At 37.0% G+C, this 16,613-nt stretch overlaps 2 protein-coding genes across 2 annotated transcripts in view; one reads left to right on the forward strand and one right to left on the reverse strand.

Moving 5' to 3' along the window:
* Nucleotides 1–2,406, forward strand: part of LOC127951775 (4-aminobutyrate aminotransferase, mitochondrial) — a 28,753-nt gene extending 26,347 nt beyond the window's left edge. Inside the window, exon 16 of the mRNA XM_052549808.1 lies at nucleotides 502–2,406. Coding sequence (XP_052405768.1) covers nucleotides 502–623 — 122 coding nt within the window. The 3' untranslated portion in view covers nucleotides 624–2,406. The remainder of the gene's footprint in view (nucleotides 1–501) is intronic.
* LOC127951779 (calcium-regulated heat-stable protein 1) lies at nucleotides 2,397–16,592 on the reverse strand. Its single transcript, XM_052549812.1, has 4 exons — nucleotides 16,452–16,592; nucleotides 4,877–5,093; nucleotides 4,093–4,215; nucleotides 2,397–3,057 (listed from the first exon to the last, which is right to left on the reverse strand). Exons 2-4 carry the CDS (start codon nucleotides 5,065–5,067, stop codon nucleotides 2,895–2,897), a joined length of 477 nt encoding a protein of 158 aa, XP_052405772.1. The 5' UTR covers nucleotides 5,068–5,093; nucleotides 16,452–16,592; the 3' UTR covers nucleotides 2,397–2,894.
* Nucleotides 16,593–16,613: the final 21 nt, after the last annotated feature.

Below are 16,613 nucleotides of genomic sequence, written 5' to 3' on the forward strand. Positions count from 1 at the left end.
AAAAATAATAATAATAATGTGTATACTATATAAGTTTTAATGTATGTATATGATGTATCATTTTATTATTATTATTATTATATTACTGCATGCATTACCATCTACTAATAATACAACTACAATTGTTAGTATTGTTATGAATATTAGTATTCTTATTGCAAACTGAACTTTACTAATTAACTTACTAAATATAATTACTGATTAGCTACACAGTGCATTATTACTAGTACTGTGATTTGTTTTGCTTACTGTTAACTATTATTATTATTATAATAATCATTTGTATTTTACAATTATGATTGTGATCTGATTTATAAAATTCATGATCATTAATCACAAAAGTAATAATAAAATTAACTATCATTAGGATTATTCTTGTGGTTTTGCATCATAATAATTATTGATACTAGACTTATTTATTTAAGGTACACATAAATAAGTGATCATTAGACTTCACCATCAGATGCAGTGGCTTTATGGAATTCTGTGTTCTGTCTCCAGGTCTGTTCATGGGGTCCTGTGGAGAAAAGAGCATCCGTTTCCGTCCCGCTTTGGTCTTCAAGGAGTACCATGTCCATCAGCTCCTGAACATCCTGAACGACGTCCTGGTTGAGCATAAATAAGAGTTCTGGCCGCCAGGACGTCCTTGATTACGGAGAGCATACAGGGGTCCAAGCCCACGCAAAGGTTTATACCAGTCCGTCACAAGTAATTGGTCAATGTCTCTCTCTCTCTTTTCATTCACTCTCTTCCTGTCATTACTAATTGAGAAGGATCGAAATCTGTTTTCTATCTCTGTTTATTTAGCCGACAGATTTCAGCCCCACCTCCAAATTTCTCATCTTTTACCGACGGTAGACAGATTGAAGAGTTTGCAGGAAATAACCCACTCAAATAACATTGAAATAAATTTCCAAATGTAAGCTCCTACTAGCTGCAAGTCAGTTTAATAAAGCAATATAGTGACACACAGAGACAGGATTTCAAATCACAATATTTCAAATATCCCTTTATGTATCAAAGTCCTTAGCACTTGGAAGGTAGCAAGAAAAGATGGATGATATAATTATGTATGCTACCAAAACGACAGAAAAGAAGCTATCGTCTGATTGATTATATCATTTATGGAGATGGAGAAAATTAAACTATTTTAGTACCTATAGAGAAATGGCTGTATTTGAAAATGTATAAAATTTTGCATGACGGACGATATAATATATAGTACCTGGATTTAAAAGTCCTCTTTGAGTTAAAAGCCTGTGTGAAAGACAAATCGTGGAAGCAGCGTTGGCCTCAATGCATTCTGAGGCACTAGAGAGAGCCAGTGGAAAGAAAGCTGGAAGAAGTGAAAGTGCAGAGAACTGTAGAGCTTCTGTTCCCATCTTAGTAAGACGTCTGTTGAGATGAAAACCTTCAAGCGATCAGCGAGTTCCTTTCTTGAGGCGTCTGCTTTACTGTCATTGCTCGGTCATAAAGAAAGAGACACAAGGCTTCTCATTTGAATCCCGGTGAGATGTATGAGCACAAACATTTAAAGCACAACCTGTGGGGGTAATGTGAGGGCTGATATTCTACAGATTTAATATGGTGAAAGAAAGGCCACACATCCACCTTACAATAGTAATCTATCAGGAAGCATGTTTGAAAAGCACAAGCTTGAGGCAGCTCCTCTGCTCAGGTGAACATGATCCCCTGGTGTTTCTCATTACAGGCCGTGTGAGTAAAGGTAATATTGTTCAGCTGGATAACAACTACAAGGTCATCTTCACTTAATGGTAATCACAGCCTGTAAACGTTTATGATCTTTGGGGTGATTCTCCTCTTCCAGTTGCTCCGAGCCGACAGAGTAAACGTCCCTTCAGCTTGATTAAAACAAACCATTGTTTCCTTTTTAAACACTTAAACCCCAGTAATGTACTAACTGTAGTGAGATTATGCAATGCTCATTGGGTAAGTTCTGTTTGTGTGAACAAATGTTTCCAGCCCCATCAGAATCAAGTTCCTTATTTAACTGACATTAGTGCATCAGATATTAATATGTACGAAATCAAGCCCTCTCTAACACGGAGTGTTATTTTTGGTGATGTTGTGTCCCATATGTCAGTGTAATGTAGAAATGTAATTCATGTTGTTTTGGATGCCTGTAAACGTTTCTTTTAATTGTGAACAGGCAGCGTGAAAAAGTTGTGAAAGCTGTGTCTGTCTGTACACCGCAAAGTCAGTATTTAATTGAGAAATGTGTATTATTTACAGAAACTAATAATTAGGTTTATATTTAAAAAATGCAGATGTTTACAGTGGTGTAGTACAAATAGAAAGAAACCGATGTCATTTCTACTTAAAATCTAAATGTTGTCAGAAGAAGCTATAAAATAAATGTTCAAATAAATCTGACATATTGATGAATCCTTTATTGTTCTCGACTGTCTTTGAACCAAAATGACAAAGAAACACACATGCACATGATCAAAATGATATATTTTCCCAATGTATAGACAAGCACAGCCATTTTTTTTTCAGTGAAAAAACCCCCCCCCGGAAATCTACATATTTTAGCAAATTATGTATGCGCTAAGGCTTGTTAAGATTTTGCAGTCAGTTCTTAAAAGTATTCAAATCAATCAGCGATTCGCAGATGGTTAGTGTAACTGCTGTTCATTCCACTTTATTAACCACAAACCCAATGAAAGAGAACTTTAAACAAACTCCCCTCCTGAGCCCAAAGGAAGAAAAGGGGAAAAACAGATGCAGTATTTTTGTATTTTTCTTGGAATTACGGTGTCATGTTACACAGCGCTTGACGATAATTCAGCCCCGTTCCCATCCCCCACTCAGATCTCCAGAAAAGGAACAGAAAGCCATGTTAACATCACTGTCACACCGCTTCGAGGATCTCATGATTCAACCACCGCTCCAGACCAGGTCTCATGCTTCGTGCCTGGCGCTAAATGAGTGATGGTCACCTCCACGGCCTGGATCTTCTGAAGTTTGGGTGGAATAGAGCAGATCTTGTAGCTAACTTCATCTCCTTCCACAGGCACATATTCACCATCGATGCTGTGGGAAGAACAGAGATCATCCGCAAAACATTAGATGTGGTTACTTGCTGGATAAGTGGATCACATGGAAAACACACTGCTAATTATTCCATCCAGATATTTCTGAAAGAGCAGACTGACATTTCCAAATCAAAAAAGGCATGAAAACAGTAACATCTGACAAGGAACATTCAGGTCCAATAGCTCTAAAATGACGTTTCAGATGCAAGTCCGCACAACGACGAGATGTTTTGGTGACAAAATAAAAATGGATCCCATTTTTGAGTACTTTTTAATATTTATTTTCTACTTTCTACTGCAGTATTCTTGATGTTGCAACCAAGGTCACGAGGATGGAACAAAAATGTATGATATAACTGTATTAAATATTTTTAGTATTTAAGAATTATATTATAATAATAATATTTTTTTTATTAATATTAACCAATTATGGTTTTTAAAGCATGCGTGTGTAAATTTTTTCCTGCTAAAAATTCTGTTAAATATACATTTGGAAATATATTAAGAAATACATGTTATGATTTCTTAAAAGTTACCTTGCTTTTAGGTAGTTAAAGAACATTAATAAATCTAGAGCTATGCAAATATCCAAAAGAGTGCAAACGCTCATCTGTAGGTTTCCAGTAGGTTTCTGTAAATTCCATAAAATAGTTTGATGTGCCGAATGTTTGACAAGAGTGCAGCTGGCAAGTCGATCCACTTTTCCACTGGTCAAACACAGGTGATCTGAGAGAAGCCAGTGACTCTTCTTATCTCTTATAATCAAGTGTATAACTGAGCCTTGACCCCAAAACCTATCACACACACACACACTCCATGAGTTCCTATTCCCAGAAGCCCCTCCTTCATGATCAGTTCAAATGACGGGGAGCACTAACATTCATGGTCTCTGATTAGTAATGCATATTAATAATGATTTGTGTTTGTTTCTGGTGATTCGGAGTGAACTGGGTTTGTTGTGGAATGTGTGTTGGTTGGATGTAGGAGCATGAAATCTTGTTGAAGGTTCAGGATGTTTGTCCGGTGAACTCACTCAGATATGTGCACAAAGATGTCACTGCCTCCGTCTGATGGCGTGATGAAACCGTGTCCTTTGGAACGACAAAAGCACTTGCAGACCCCAGTGAAGACCGGCCCCTCGGCTGCACGCGCTGCACTGTAGTGGATGAGAGGAAAACACATGATTCAGCATTTCACAGAAACATGCCTAGGTCACAAGCTAAAAACTAATATTGAACATCTGGATAATAAAGATGTTTTTAAATGTTTTTAAACTTGCCTTAGGTTCACCAAGGCTACATTTATTTGATTGAATTTAAAATACTTCAATTAAAAATGTATATACACTTTATATTCCTGTGATGCAAAGCTGTATTTTCAGAATTGTAGAATTGTTTTTTAAATAGAATTCAATATATTTTTTTGTAATATAAATGCTAGAAATACTTGCAAAATAAAAGTACTGATTTTTGATTTGACAAATAAAACAAAAGATCTAAATGTGGTGTTAGGAGTTTCTGGAAGAAAAAGTTGCTAGGGTAGTGTGAAAAGTTTGCAACACTGGTAAAAAAAAAAAAAAAAAAAAACTTCAGCAGCAAATTATCCTATCAGAATGATTTCTGAAGGATCATGTGACTCTGAAGACCGGAGTAATGATGCTGAAAATACAGCTTTGATTTCACTCGAAAAAATTAGATTTTAAAATATATTCAAACTGAAAACAGTTATTTTACAATGTCATGATATTTTTACAAAATGATTGTTTTGACCACATAGACACAAAGGCATGTTGTGGTATGAACTGGACATGTACTCACGCTGAGTAGGTGCGGTTGCGGCGGGTGGGCAGGGGGCTGGGAATCAGGGAGCCCCTCATGGGGGACTGGGAGCGCTCTCTCTGACGGCAGGCGGGCAGACGCAGAGAGCTGGGGGAAACTGGAGAGACCGGAGACAGCGGGGACAGAGGAGGGGTGCTGGACTTCACGGGAGATGATGTGTCTGAGGACATGCTGACGGTGGGACACTCAAAGGACACTGGGAAGACAGAAGCGGTGAGGAGCTTGAGTTTTTAGGACTGAAATAGGTTCTCCATCAGGATTTCCTCCAAATACAAGCCATGACATTTGTCTGGATGTGTACATGAACGGAAAACAGAAACTTTGCAGAGAGTGACAGACATCACTGCAAAATGGATTGTAGACCAGTGAATAAACCAGCAGTAATACTGTATTATACATAAAAGTTGATATAATGTTAAAAATACACATACAGTAGTAATTTCAATTATGCATTGGCGTCTGGATGACGCCAGAATAACAGATGTCAGTCCTACATCTTAAAGCTGATTGTCACCCATCATAAAACAAAATAAAAGAGACAACGACATGCAGTATGTAGCTTCTACTTCTCTCTCACTTGTATATTCCTTTCAAATACATCTACTATAGATGTTAATTATTCAAACACCAGCTTTTATCAAACCGAGTGTCTTTCAGCATCCCTGATAACCACCAGCACTGAAACACAAGCCACCGGCTCCTATTTGCGACAGACAGTAATGCGATCGTTCACTGTTGATGCTGCAGGCCACGTTTAGCCTTTGTTAGCCCTATCTGACCGATCCACCCTGTCCGGGAAGAGATTACAAACTTGCTCTGCTGGCACAGCATTTGGTAAGGCCTATAGAGGTTCAGTCCTCCTTGGCTGTTGAATCTGTTGAGTGATGCACTGGGCACTGGAGCGCTGCGTGTTAACATGAACGGGCCAGGAAGGGTCAAGCTTCCCGAGTAATCACAGCAGGAGATGGCACCAAATGCATAAATCGCACACCCTCCCCGTTGACATTAATCTCCTCTGGGCCATTACAGCCCACACAAATCATAACAAGACTGGCCGGGTTGACCACGAGAGATGTTCCTCATAAGCAATAAAGCATATTAAATAATAATTCTATTATTTTAAAATTGCACCCAAGAAGTGGCAAAGAGGCTTTCCAATCCACACACCAGCGGCTCCCTCGAGAGATGCGAGATGAGAAAGGGCCTCTTTGTACCTTCAGATGGATTACATCACTGCAATTATAGCTTTCTGCTGTCAGGCTCAGCATGCCCCATAAACAGAAAATGAGGCCAGTGAGTGTTTGAAAGCCAGGGCCAATTATCCAGCGCTGATTGTGTGCTGGGGTACTGATGCATGGGTGAACATTCGTTCTACATCAGCAGAAAAGACCATCAGGAGGAGGAAACTTCCATCATATACAAAAAAGTACCATGGTTTTGGCATTTTGAACATGATGTAAATACCACAATATATCAACAGTACATTTTACATCACCATGGTATTACTGTCACTGTGCCATGACATTAGCACAGTAATGTTGGAAGGAATTGTGTTCACATAAAGCGTGCTCTTCAGCCGTCGTTTTCAACCTTTGCCACTCCACATGGAGTTTCCTATTACCAAAGACAATATTTGAGGACCCCCTAGCAAGGGTGTGATATTTCCCCCTTGCACTCTGCTGAAATTAAAACAAAGATACTAGGCAGAATATAAGGATGTTATTACAATTCAATTTATTTCAATTCTCTAGAATGTTTCTGTAACCAACAAAAATATTGAAGAGATTGTTACTCTGCAATAAAATAACTGTGCATGTTAAATTCTTAATTTCTGAGTAAGAAATGACATGATCTTTACCTTTTATTACTATTATTAAGTTTTTATATATATATATATAATTTCAAATAAGCATTATTGTGTATAAAGTACCTTGATTTTTAGCTTTTCTGTATTATTTTTGAGTCGGTAAAGGCAGGGTATAGGTGATTTGGTTCAAAAACATTTTTGTTATGCTGGCTGAAAGTCTCTTCACATCCCGATAGCAATATCCAAGTTAAGAGGTCTAGATGCATTTATATGCATTTATTATGGATGTGTAAAACCCATCGAGTACCCTGCCTTGATGGCGACAATCAATCATAAAAACCATTATAATTAACCATTAATAATCATTATAGTTATATAATTAGTTATAGCAGCATTTTGGTGAGCAGCTCTTATTGTTTAGCTGGCCACAGCATGCGGTCCAAAGTACAGACATGAGAAGAGAGAGAAGCATGGCTTCAGAGTCACATAGTGATGTCTGGGTTAGCTACATACTGTACGTATCGGATTAATCTAACATAGGGTGCATATTAGCAGTGTTTAGTTTAATGCTCAAATGCAATGCCCTATAATATTGACCGAGTTATTTAAAATGGTCATATAGTTTTTAGATGTTACTTTTTTTTTTAAAGTAGTGATGTTATAATAATGCAGCCGTTACTATAGTTATGTTTAATAACATTTCTGCATAATAATCATAATTTAACAGTGTTCTAATCATGTGTTCATATACAGGTTTTCATGTCATATTTATATATTTTTTTACATTTTACTAATTTTCATAACTTAAAGTCTTCAGGTATTTTAATTATCTCCATTACGGCCATGCCCCGCCCCCAACACACGCCCCGTCCCCCCAAGTACTCAAGAACTCGGTTTTTAAAACCTATCAATGATCAAGATGAGAAATTGCCAAAAATGCCCGTCCCTAGTATTTATATCATCTGTGGAAGACTTTCGTACCATAAAATGTTCATCCAATCATATCACTCGTATCCCTCCCTCGGCTAGCATAGGCTGTGCTACCTGCCTGTCAACATAATTATTTGCAAACCCCCGCCCACCCTGTTCACACAGATGATGAGATGACATGATACACCATCAGATGAAATAATCATCAGTGAGTTCTATTACACTGTAGCAGGCCAAGCGTGAACGTAAGGCGCTTACTGTACAGTACTGTAATGTGTGCGCTTTCTACTGTTATGTTTTCTGACTGCATTATGGATTATGTAATGCATTCAACCCTCTACAAATGCAGTCTCTGATTGTGTTGCTGGTGTGCATTCATGTGTTTTGGAGGAGGCATAGCTTTGGGGAGTGATTTAGGGAGGGTGGGATCTTATGCTTTCAAAGCTAGCTTGCAATTGCTAGCCTCATCTTTAAATCAAATAAAAGATAAAAATCAATGTCTATACAGTATCGTACCATTTATTCACTAATGCTCAGCAAGGCTGTGTTTATTTGATCAAAAACACATTAAAAATCATAACAGTGTGAAATATTACGTCATTTTAAAACAAGAAGTTTCCATTTTAATACGCTTTAAAAAAGTAGGTATTTTTGTAATAAAGCAGATTTAGCCATTACTCCAGTCCGCGTCCTTCAGAAGGGATTTTAATAAGCTGATTCTGTGCTAAAGTATTAGAATTACCAATGTGGTGGAAAATTGTGGAAAAAGCATTTTTCTTTTTTTTTACATAAGTATCTATAAAGTCATTTTTGGTTGATTCAATGCATTCTTTCTGGATAGAAGTATTAATGTCTTACAAAGAAAATCTATCAGACACAAACTTTAAAACATTTACTTGCATGGTTGTTTAGTATGCAATACACAGAGAAACTAGCCGGTAGGCAATGTGTCCATCAATTCAAAGAGGTCTAAAGCCAAACAACAGCTTTTAGACAAAGGTCAACATGCAGAGGGAGAAGATGTGACCCCAGGATGAGTGCACAGACACTAAGGTCAGCTATTGAATTTCCTGGAATTTTCCATCAACTCCACCTCTACCCAGAGTTGGCTGTTGAAAAGTCTGCCTGCGTAGGCAAATAACTCAGTCTGGCACCAGCCATCCACAATAGGAGCACTAAACCATATTGTGAACAGGGATCCTAAACTATGCCATGCCAGAAGGCAATATACTGTAGCACAACAGAGCAGGTCTTTATAGGCAAAATGTGATTTCAATTTACGTCTTGAGGTCAATAAGGACTAAGTGCTGCACACTCATAAAAACTGAATAAAACATGCAGCAGGGCCTAGAACATGAACATTTGCATTTACATCACCTAACAGGAAACATGTGTCAAAGCAGCAGTGATGAAACCCTTTCAAGAACCGCCTACAAAAACTAGTTTAACAAAAGGTCACAAAATTACGTTTCTGTTCATGCCACCATCTAACAAAAATGTTCCAAGAAGGTTTTGCTGATGTTCCCAGTGATAATGAAAATGTTCCAAATGTTCCAAGTGTAGAGGTTTTTTTACATTTAAGAAAAAAACGTATAAACTGTACAAATGTGTTATATATATATATATATATATATATGTATATATATATATATATATATATATATATATATATATATATATATACACACACACACACACACACACACACACACATCAAGGAGCATCAAGCACCTCCCCCTCCTGCACTCCACATATAGACGTGTTTGTGGGCGGAGATTCCGTGAAGGTGGACATTACAGCAACAGGAGTGATGGAGAGATCGAAACGCTCTCCATCTGGATGGTGAGTTGCCAGGCTACAGAACAGCCGTGGGACATTTCCGGGAAAAACAGAGACCGTCTGACGCGTCTGGAGGTGGGATTGTTGCGTGGGTTACAATTATCTGTTTGTTTGCACTCAAGGGCGGAAAGCACCTGAAGAGGTTCAGTTTGTAAAGTACACAGGGAGTTAGCAGCACCGCTTTTATTGCCTTTTAACGATCCAAAGAATGTACATTTACAACAAAACGCGAGTTAAGAGAAACACCTAACAAAACTGCAGCACTTAATGGAATCAACAACAATAATTATCACAGCAGCACAGTAAAACTATCGCGCCAACCTCATCTGCATTCGTCCAACCACATTCCCACTCCGACCCCCTCCCTGAGGACATGCTAAATGGATATAAACTGATGGATGACTATAATAAAGAGTTTGCATGCATCATAGCCTGCAGAAAATGTAATAAGTGTGCCTAAAATGACAAAAGGACTAAAACCTCTACCAGGTCCAGATGCCTACATTTTCATCAATAGAAGTTTCTACACACCGTGATGGCACACTATTGAATCCGGGCCTAAGGTTTCAGAGTGCAAGGACAGCTCTAACTCGGACCCCGCTGTTATAACCTCAATAAGACTGAATAGAGCACGAATGAGAGAGTACAAACAACTTTCTCCAACGACATTTATTAGACACCGAGAGGCAACTTGTTTTATAAAATTTTGGTCTTACAACACATGTGAGCACAATGTTCGGACATATTCCACACAATATTCAGAAAAGTGGTCAATCTTAAGCTTTTTATCTAGCCTCTACTGTTCAGGAATGTCCTTTCATTTTGCAGAATATACTTCAATGCCAGCAGCAGCAGTTACAGCAACATGCCATTTCCTGTTTTTGTCAAGCCACGTGCAAAAGACGCATGAATTTGACCTGTTTGAACACAGCCAGCTCAAACATTATTCATGGTTTATGTACGGAACAGAAAGAGAAATGACACTTCTTGAAATCATCATGTAAAACATGGTGCCTATGAATCGAAGAGATCATTTTGCATGAATAAACAGATATTTTACTCAATGATTGTGCTTGAAAGAGTAGTTATCCAATAATTAAAAAAAATTATGAGCTGTGACTTTCATAGAATAACTCAAATTTACTTTATAAAGACTTTTTTTTTGTCTGTTTCCTGATATTTCTGCAAAGAGAAAAGTCATACAGGTTTGCAATGGCAAGATGGTGAGTAAACAGTTTTCATTTTTAGGTGAAATATCCCTTTAAATGAAAATGCACTATATTCAAATTCACTGCCCCACATAAATTAATCACCAGTATCCTGACAAAATGTCACAGCGGAACACTGTGCACAAACACATCCGTGAACATATTTAGGCCTAACCACAAAAACAACAAGCTGACACATATTAACGTGCCTATTTTATTATTTAGAAATGCAGAATACATGACGGGAAAAACAAGGAAAGCTTAGTTTGTTGCAGGATTCAGAAGGGCGGAGATCACATTTGAAATGTCAGATTATGACTGGAATATTTTGGTAACGTATCCAAATTTCCAAATGGCCTTGAGACATTAGCAGGAGGGAAAACAGGGAGGCAGGGACCTTTTGTTCAATCAAAGGACACAACCAGGAAACAGTTAGTAGTTTCCTTTTCCCAGGACTGATGGGTTTCCATCAATACAGCCATTTTAAATACTACATTTTTAAAAAAAAGTCTGTTTTATGTGCATTCATCCTAACAGATTTATTTATTTTTATTTCTATATCAGCATCAAACTCCTCCGTACTCTTAAAATAAAATAAATACTAGGCTATGTTCGATGACAACCAAAATTTTTAGTCCGAAAACAGCCTAAATAAAGCGAATAAACAAACACTGAATAAATTGTACAGTACAATGACGTGATGTGATCAAACAGAGGCTCACACTAATGCAGCAAACATGTCGGCAATGTGGAATCTTTTAAAACTGTCAGAAATAGACGCAAAAATCATTAAAAGCATCGACAGCCAGAGGCTGTTTAGAACTAAATAGCATGTCTTCAATGAGAAGAGGAAGGGGTGGTTGTTGCTGGTAACTGTATGATGACTGAAATTGTGAAATGGCCTTAAACAATTTAATAAACTGCAGAACGGTATATTTTCTAATACACAGACGAAAAGACGCTGCATGAGCTCATGGCGCCAGGATTCAAAGTCCAAATCGTGAGGAAAATCTGCACTGAAACAGTGTTAATCGTCAGTTGCTCAGTAAAATTATGAATTTTTCAAATAAAGACAATAATAATGATAATAATAATTACAATAGCTCTATTAATACATTTATCATAACATTCACACATAGTGTTCAAATTTGGACCTGTAATATTTTGTTTTAAAAGAAATTTCTTCTCAGCAAGGCTGCATTTATTTGTACAGTAAAAATACATAACTGATTCAAGTAGGGATCCCAAAAATGGCCAAAAAATTGTGCTTTCTTTTGGTATAACGTCTGCTAGAAAGTAAAAAAAAATGTTCAGTGAAGTAAACATATATATATATATATATATATATATATATATATATATATATATATATATATATATATATATATATATATATATATATATATTATTATTTATTTTTTTTCTTGGAAAAAGCAATTCAAAACAGTAAAAAAAACAAAAAAACATTATGGCTATTTAATTTATGTGTCGAAACAACTAGCAAAATGTATAAAAAAAAATAAATTAAAAAAGCAACAAAAAAAACCTAGTTAGGTATAGGTCTTCGACCTTGTGTTTCATTTTGTTCAGCTTCTTTTCATTTCAGTGCGTCCCTAAATACACAAATAAATACAATGGTTACAACAAGCATAACCTTGTGGGCAGTGTGCTGACATATTGTGCTCTAGGCATCCCGAGTTCGAGTCCCGGCTCGAGGATCTTTCCTGATTCCATCAGTCTCTGAAAAAAAAATAAGTATGCCACTGTTGACCTTGAAATAGGCCTAATTCAGAAACATTTTTTCCGGATTTTTTTTTTATTTATTTTTTTGTAATACTCATGCTAAAACATATAACAAAGTATACGTTTCTTGGATAGTGGATACTGGTTCTTTTCAGTAACTGCAGTATTTCAAGGCTGTTCATTTGTTTTGTTTTTTCCAGAACCAGCGAAAAGCAAATATCTGGAAATGGTGCATCACAGATCAAGCAGTTGACACTGCATGGTTCTTCTGATGAGAACAGCTTTCATGAAGTTCTCTGATATGAAAGAACAAACAAAATGAAATATCATTACATGAAATAGCATGAAATAACAGGCAGACTCCACCTGTTACTATAGGTTCAACCCACTTGGTCACTTGAGGTTGGGATTGCACAATATGAAAAGATATAAAAGGCATTATAGGTCACACACAAGGTGGTGCTTGCAAAATACGATCTTCGTAAGAGAAGTATATGACTGGTAGAGTTGAAAAGGCCAAATATTTTCTGTCAAGAGGCTTTGAACTCTAATTTACATCTCAATGGTATTCTCTGAAAGCAAAACCTCAAGGTGCTTTCTCTGGAAACAATTAACATAATTTGCCATTTCATTACCATTTTCCTTACTGACTATGAGCTTAGTCTTGAGTTTGAACAGCAACAGATTGTGCTAGTCTCTGTAAGAAGATGATCAGATTCGCTACCTCATGTCTAGAACTACATTAAAACATGCACGTGTCAGTTTTGGATTATGCTCTCCATTAACTCAATGGTTGAGAGACATCCTCTTAAATAAATGTTTTTATACCAGATCACACAAAGTATTGCTTCTAGTCACTGTAATAGGGCTGGGAAATATATCTAACGATATGATCATGGGCATATAGTCAGTAAATATGGTTCCGTGACTGACAAGCTACGCAATATCGCGTTCATTATCGCAGATTAATCGCCAGTGATCTACGGCTCTGTCTATTAAGTGCCACTCCATTTGAAAGCAGGTGATGGCGATTAAGCGGTAATCAAGGAACCATATTTACTGACTAGTTGCACACGATCATATCATTGGATTTATCGTCCAGCCCTACACTGTAACAGACTCAGTACACTATGACCTCTAGTTGTCTGTATAAGGTCCCAAAGGGGAAAGCTGTCGCTTTCCAAAATCCAATATTCCAACTGGAGAGCTATCAGTTACGTAACTGAAAGCATGGCCCAGTGGTCTAGGTAGAAGCAATGTAATAACACAATGGGTTCTATACATGAAGATACAAAATAATTCTGGTTTTAAAAAACAATTAAAAAATGGATCAGCCCCCTCAAAATACAAAAACATCCCATCTGAGTGGCACCATTTCACTGGGATTCTTTAAGCTCTGTGACTTCAGTATTGGGGAAAACAGTGAACATCAGCCTTTTCCTTTAGTTTTATCACTCTGGTCCCTTTTGGTTACAAAAAAATTAAACAAGATTTGGGAAATCTATTTCTACAATATTACATAATCTGCATCAGGTGTGTTTTTGCTTTATGTTTTTATTTGCTTTTAACCTTAATCGTTATATATTCTAATCAAAATAATTGTATTTTGAATATAGTAGCAAGGTTTGACATCAAGTAAAAACAAAAAAAATATTAATCATTTGAATAATTTCAACAATCGTACCATTGTATCTGCTATGTTTTCTAACTGACACACCCCAACTCTGAGCTAAAAGAAAATCTCTAGTATACTCACTGGGCAACTTTATGGTGGCATGCATGCTTGTTCAACCTGTAAATATAATTTTTCCAACATGACTTGAAGTTAACTACTCGTATTCGTTCTAAACCTATATGACTCATCAACTTGGATTTTGTGTTCGACTGAAGTTGTCAAAATCCCAAAAAAACAGAAAATCTGCATATTTAGCATTTTTTTTATCATGAATTCAGAAGACTTGTAATATAGCCAAAAAGTCATTTGGACCCCAAGTATGACACTTATTCTTATTTACATTGTTTTGAAACATGAATATCCGGTCTTCATTTATTGCAAGTCCATACCAAACAGCAACCAAATACACAGGCCCGTCATTACTCAACAGTCAAGACATGTGAATGGTTCATAGTCTAAAAGCATGATGTGGAAGTAAACATTACAGTCATCTCAATAACACAAACCTGTTTGCTACTTTATTTGATTAGTGTTTATTTCTTTTATTAAACTGGATACATTATTATACCTTTTTATATTTTATGTGGTGTCATGATTTGATAAAAACAAAGGTTTATTATTGACTGACCTCCGCTGAATGAGAAGCGACCCGAAAAAAACAACAACAAAAAATGCATGTTAAACAAGATGGAGTTCCAAGACACACCCATCAATCACGATGGACCAATGGTAGCTCAAAGGTGTTTAGGAGCCAAAACAAACTCCCCCAGAAAGTTAGCTTTTGTTAGCGGTTTCGAAACAAACTCAAAATGAACTTAATTTCAGCCTAAATTTTGTTCGAAATTATGTCAGATCATTTCGTTCTTCAATTTCACTTGAAGAATATCGGGGCATTTAAGCCTACCTTTTTGTCCCACAATTTTATAAAGGTATTTTTAATCCATGCAGGGAACATTTTAAAATATCTTTAAAAGTAACTTAAAAAAAAACTAGTGAACTTTCGTATGTTATGCAATCCTGGCGCCAGGCCTGCAAATACATCCGGAGAAATCGTGGCCTAGTGGTTAGAGAGTTTGACTCCTAACTGTAGGGTCGTGGGTTCGATTCTCGAGCCGGCAATACCACGACTGAGGTGCCCTTGAGCAAGGCACTGAACCCCCAAATGCTCCCCCGGCGCCGCAGCATAAATGGCTGCCCACTGCTCCAGATGTGTGCGTGTTCACTGCTGTGTGTGTGTGTGTGTGTGTGTGTGTGTGTGCGTGCACTTTGGATGGGTTAAAGGCAGAGCACGAAATCTGAGTATGGGTCACCATACATGGCTGAATGTTATGTCACTTTTTTTACATCAGTCAAGCACGTGGCTACTTTTGCATTCAGCAGAAAAGGGAGAACATATTTTCATTTTGGGTTTAAAAAAAAATTAATTCTTCAAAATGGAAAAGTACATTTGTGTTTAAAAATATAGTTATGTCTTATAAATCCTAAGCTAATGTAATGCATTAATCAATATGTTAATTCAACATTATTTACTATGCAAGTAGGGTGAAAGAATTGCCAAAGATCACGTGTACCTTCGTTTACTGTGCAAAGTTCTTGAAAATTAAGTCATCAACCCAACACTGAGATACTTTTTTTATAGCAAAAGCAATAAAGAACACTAAGTTACATTGCTATTTGTACTGGTATAACAAAACTGAGAACCAGAGCACGTCCAGGATCTGTTTTTCAGTCATCTGGTGTCAACACTGCAATATTGTCAACATCTGCGAGTCAGCCAAAGATTTCAAAGCCAAATGTTTCAGAATCACTGTCGCAGTCTACCACCAAAACACCTTTTTAGACGAAAGACAAATTTTTCCTGAATATTTCCTAGAATTGTGGCACATGTTTACTTGTATTGTTACTTCGACGAGCTTTGACCCCTCCCTCCTCCTCCAGCTCTTCACCCGCTCGACTTACTCCCTCTGTGCATTAATTAAACCACTTTATTTCACTCCTTTGCTCAAACTTCCTCAAGCAGATCATACCTGAAACCTTAAAATATACATATTCAAAAAGTAATGAACAAGAAAGTAAAAAGATGCCGATGATCGTGCAAAGACGCAACAGATGGAAGTCGAAGACCGCCAAAAGAGAAATGAATCGATGTTCAGCTTTTACACTGAGGTTTAAAAAAATAATCACCTTTAACAGATTTTCAACGACCATTGCTCGTTATAATTAATTTAATCGCATGAATAAATCACGAACACATAGAAGTGTCTTTTCTTTTACTTTCTTAAAAAACAAACAAAAAAACCAAATCACTTTGTTTGGATATAACATTTGAAAAGGAATCACGGCATCACTCACCGTCAGCAAATGTGCACGAGCCGAAGAAAACAAGCGTAGAGTGTTCTAGACGGTAAATAACAAAAAGAGAAGTTGCTCGTCGTTTGCTTGTCTCCGTCTCTCTCTGAATGAGGGTCCAAAAGAGGCGTGACTAAACCGAAGCCATCCGAAATTGCGTCAGTA

The sequence above is a fragment of the Carassius gibelio genome, chromosome B3 (assembly GCF_023724105.1).
Source record: "Carassius gibelio isolate Cgi1373 ecotype wild population from Czech Republic chromosome B3, carGib1.2-hapl.c, whole genome shotgun sequence".
Lineage (NCBI taxonomy): Eukaryota > Metazoa > Chordata > Actinopteri > Cypriniformes > Cyprinidae > Carassius > Carassius gibelio.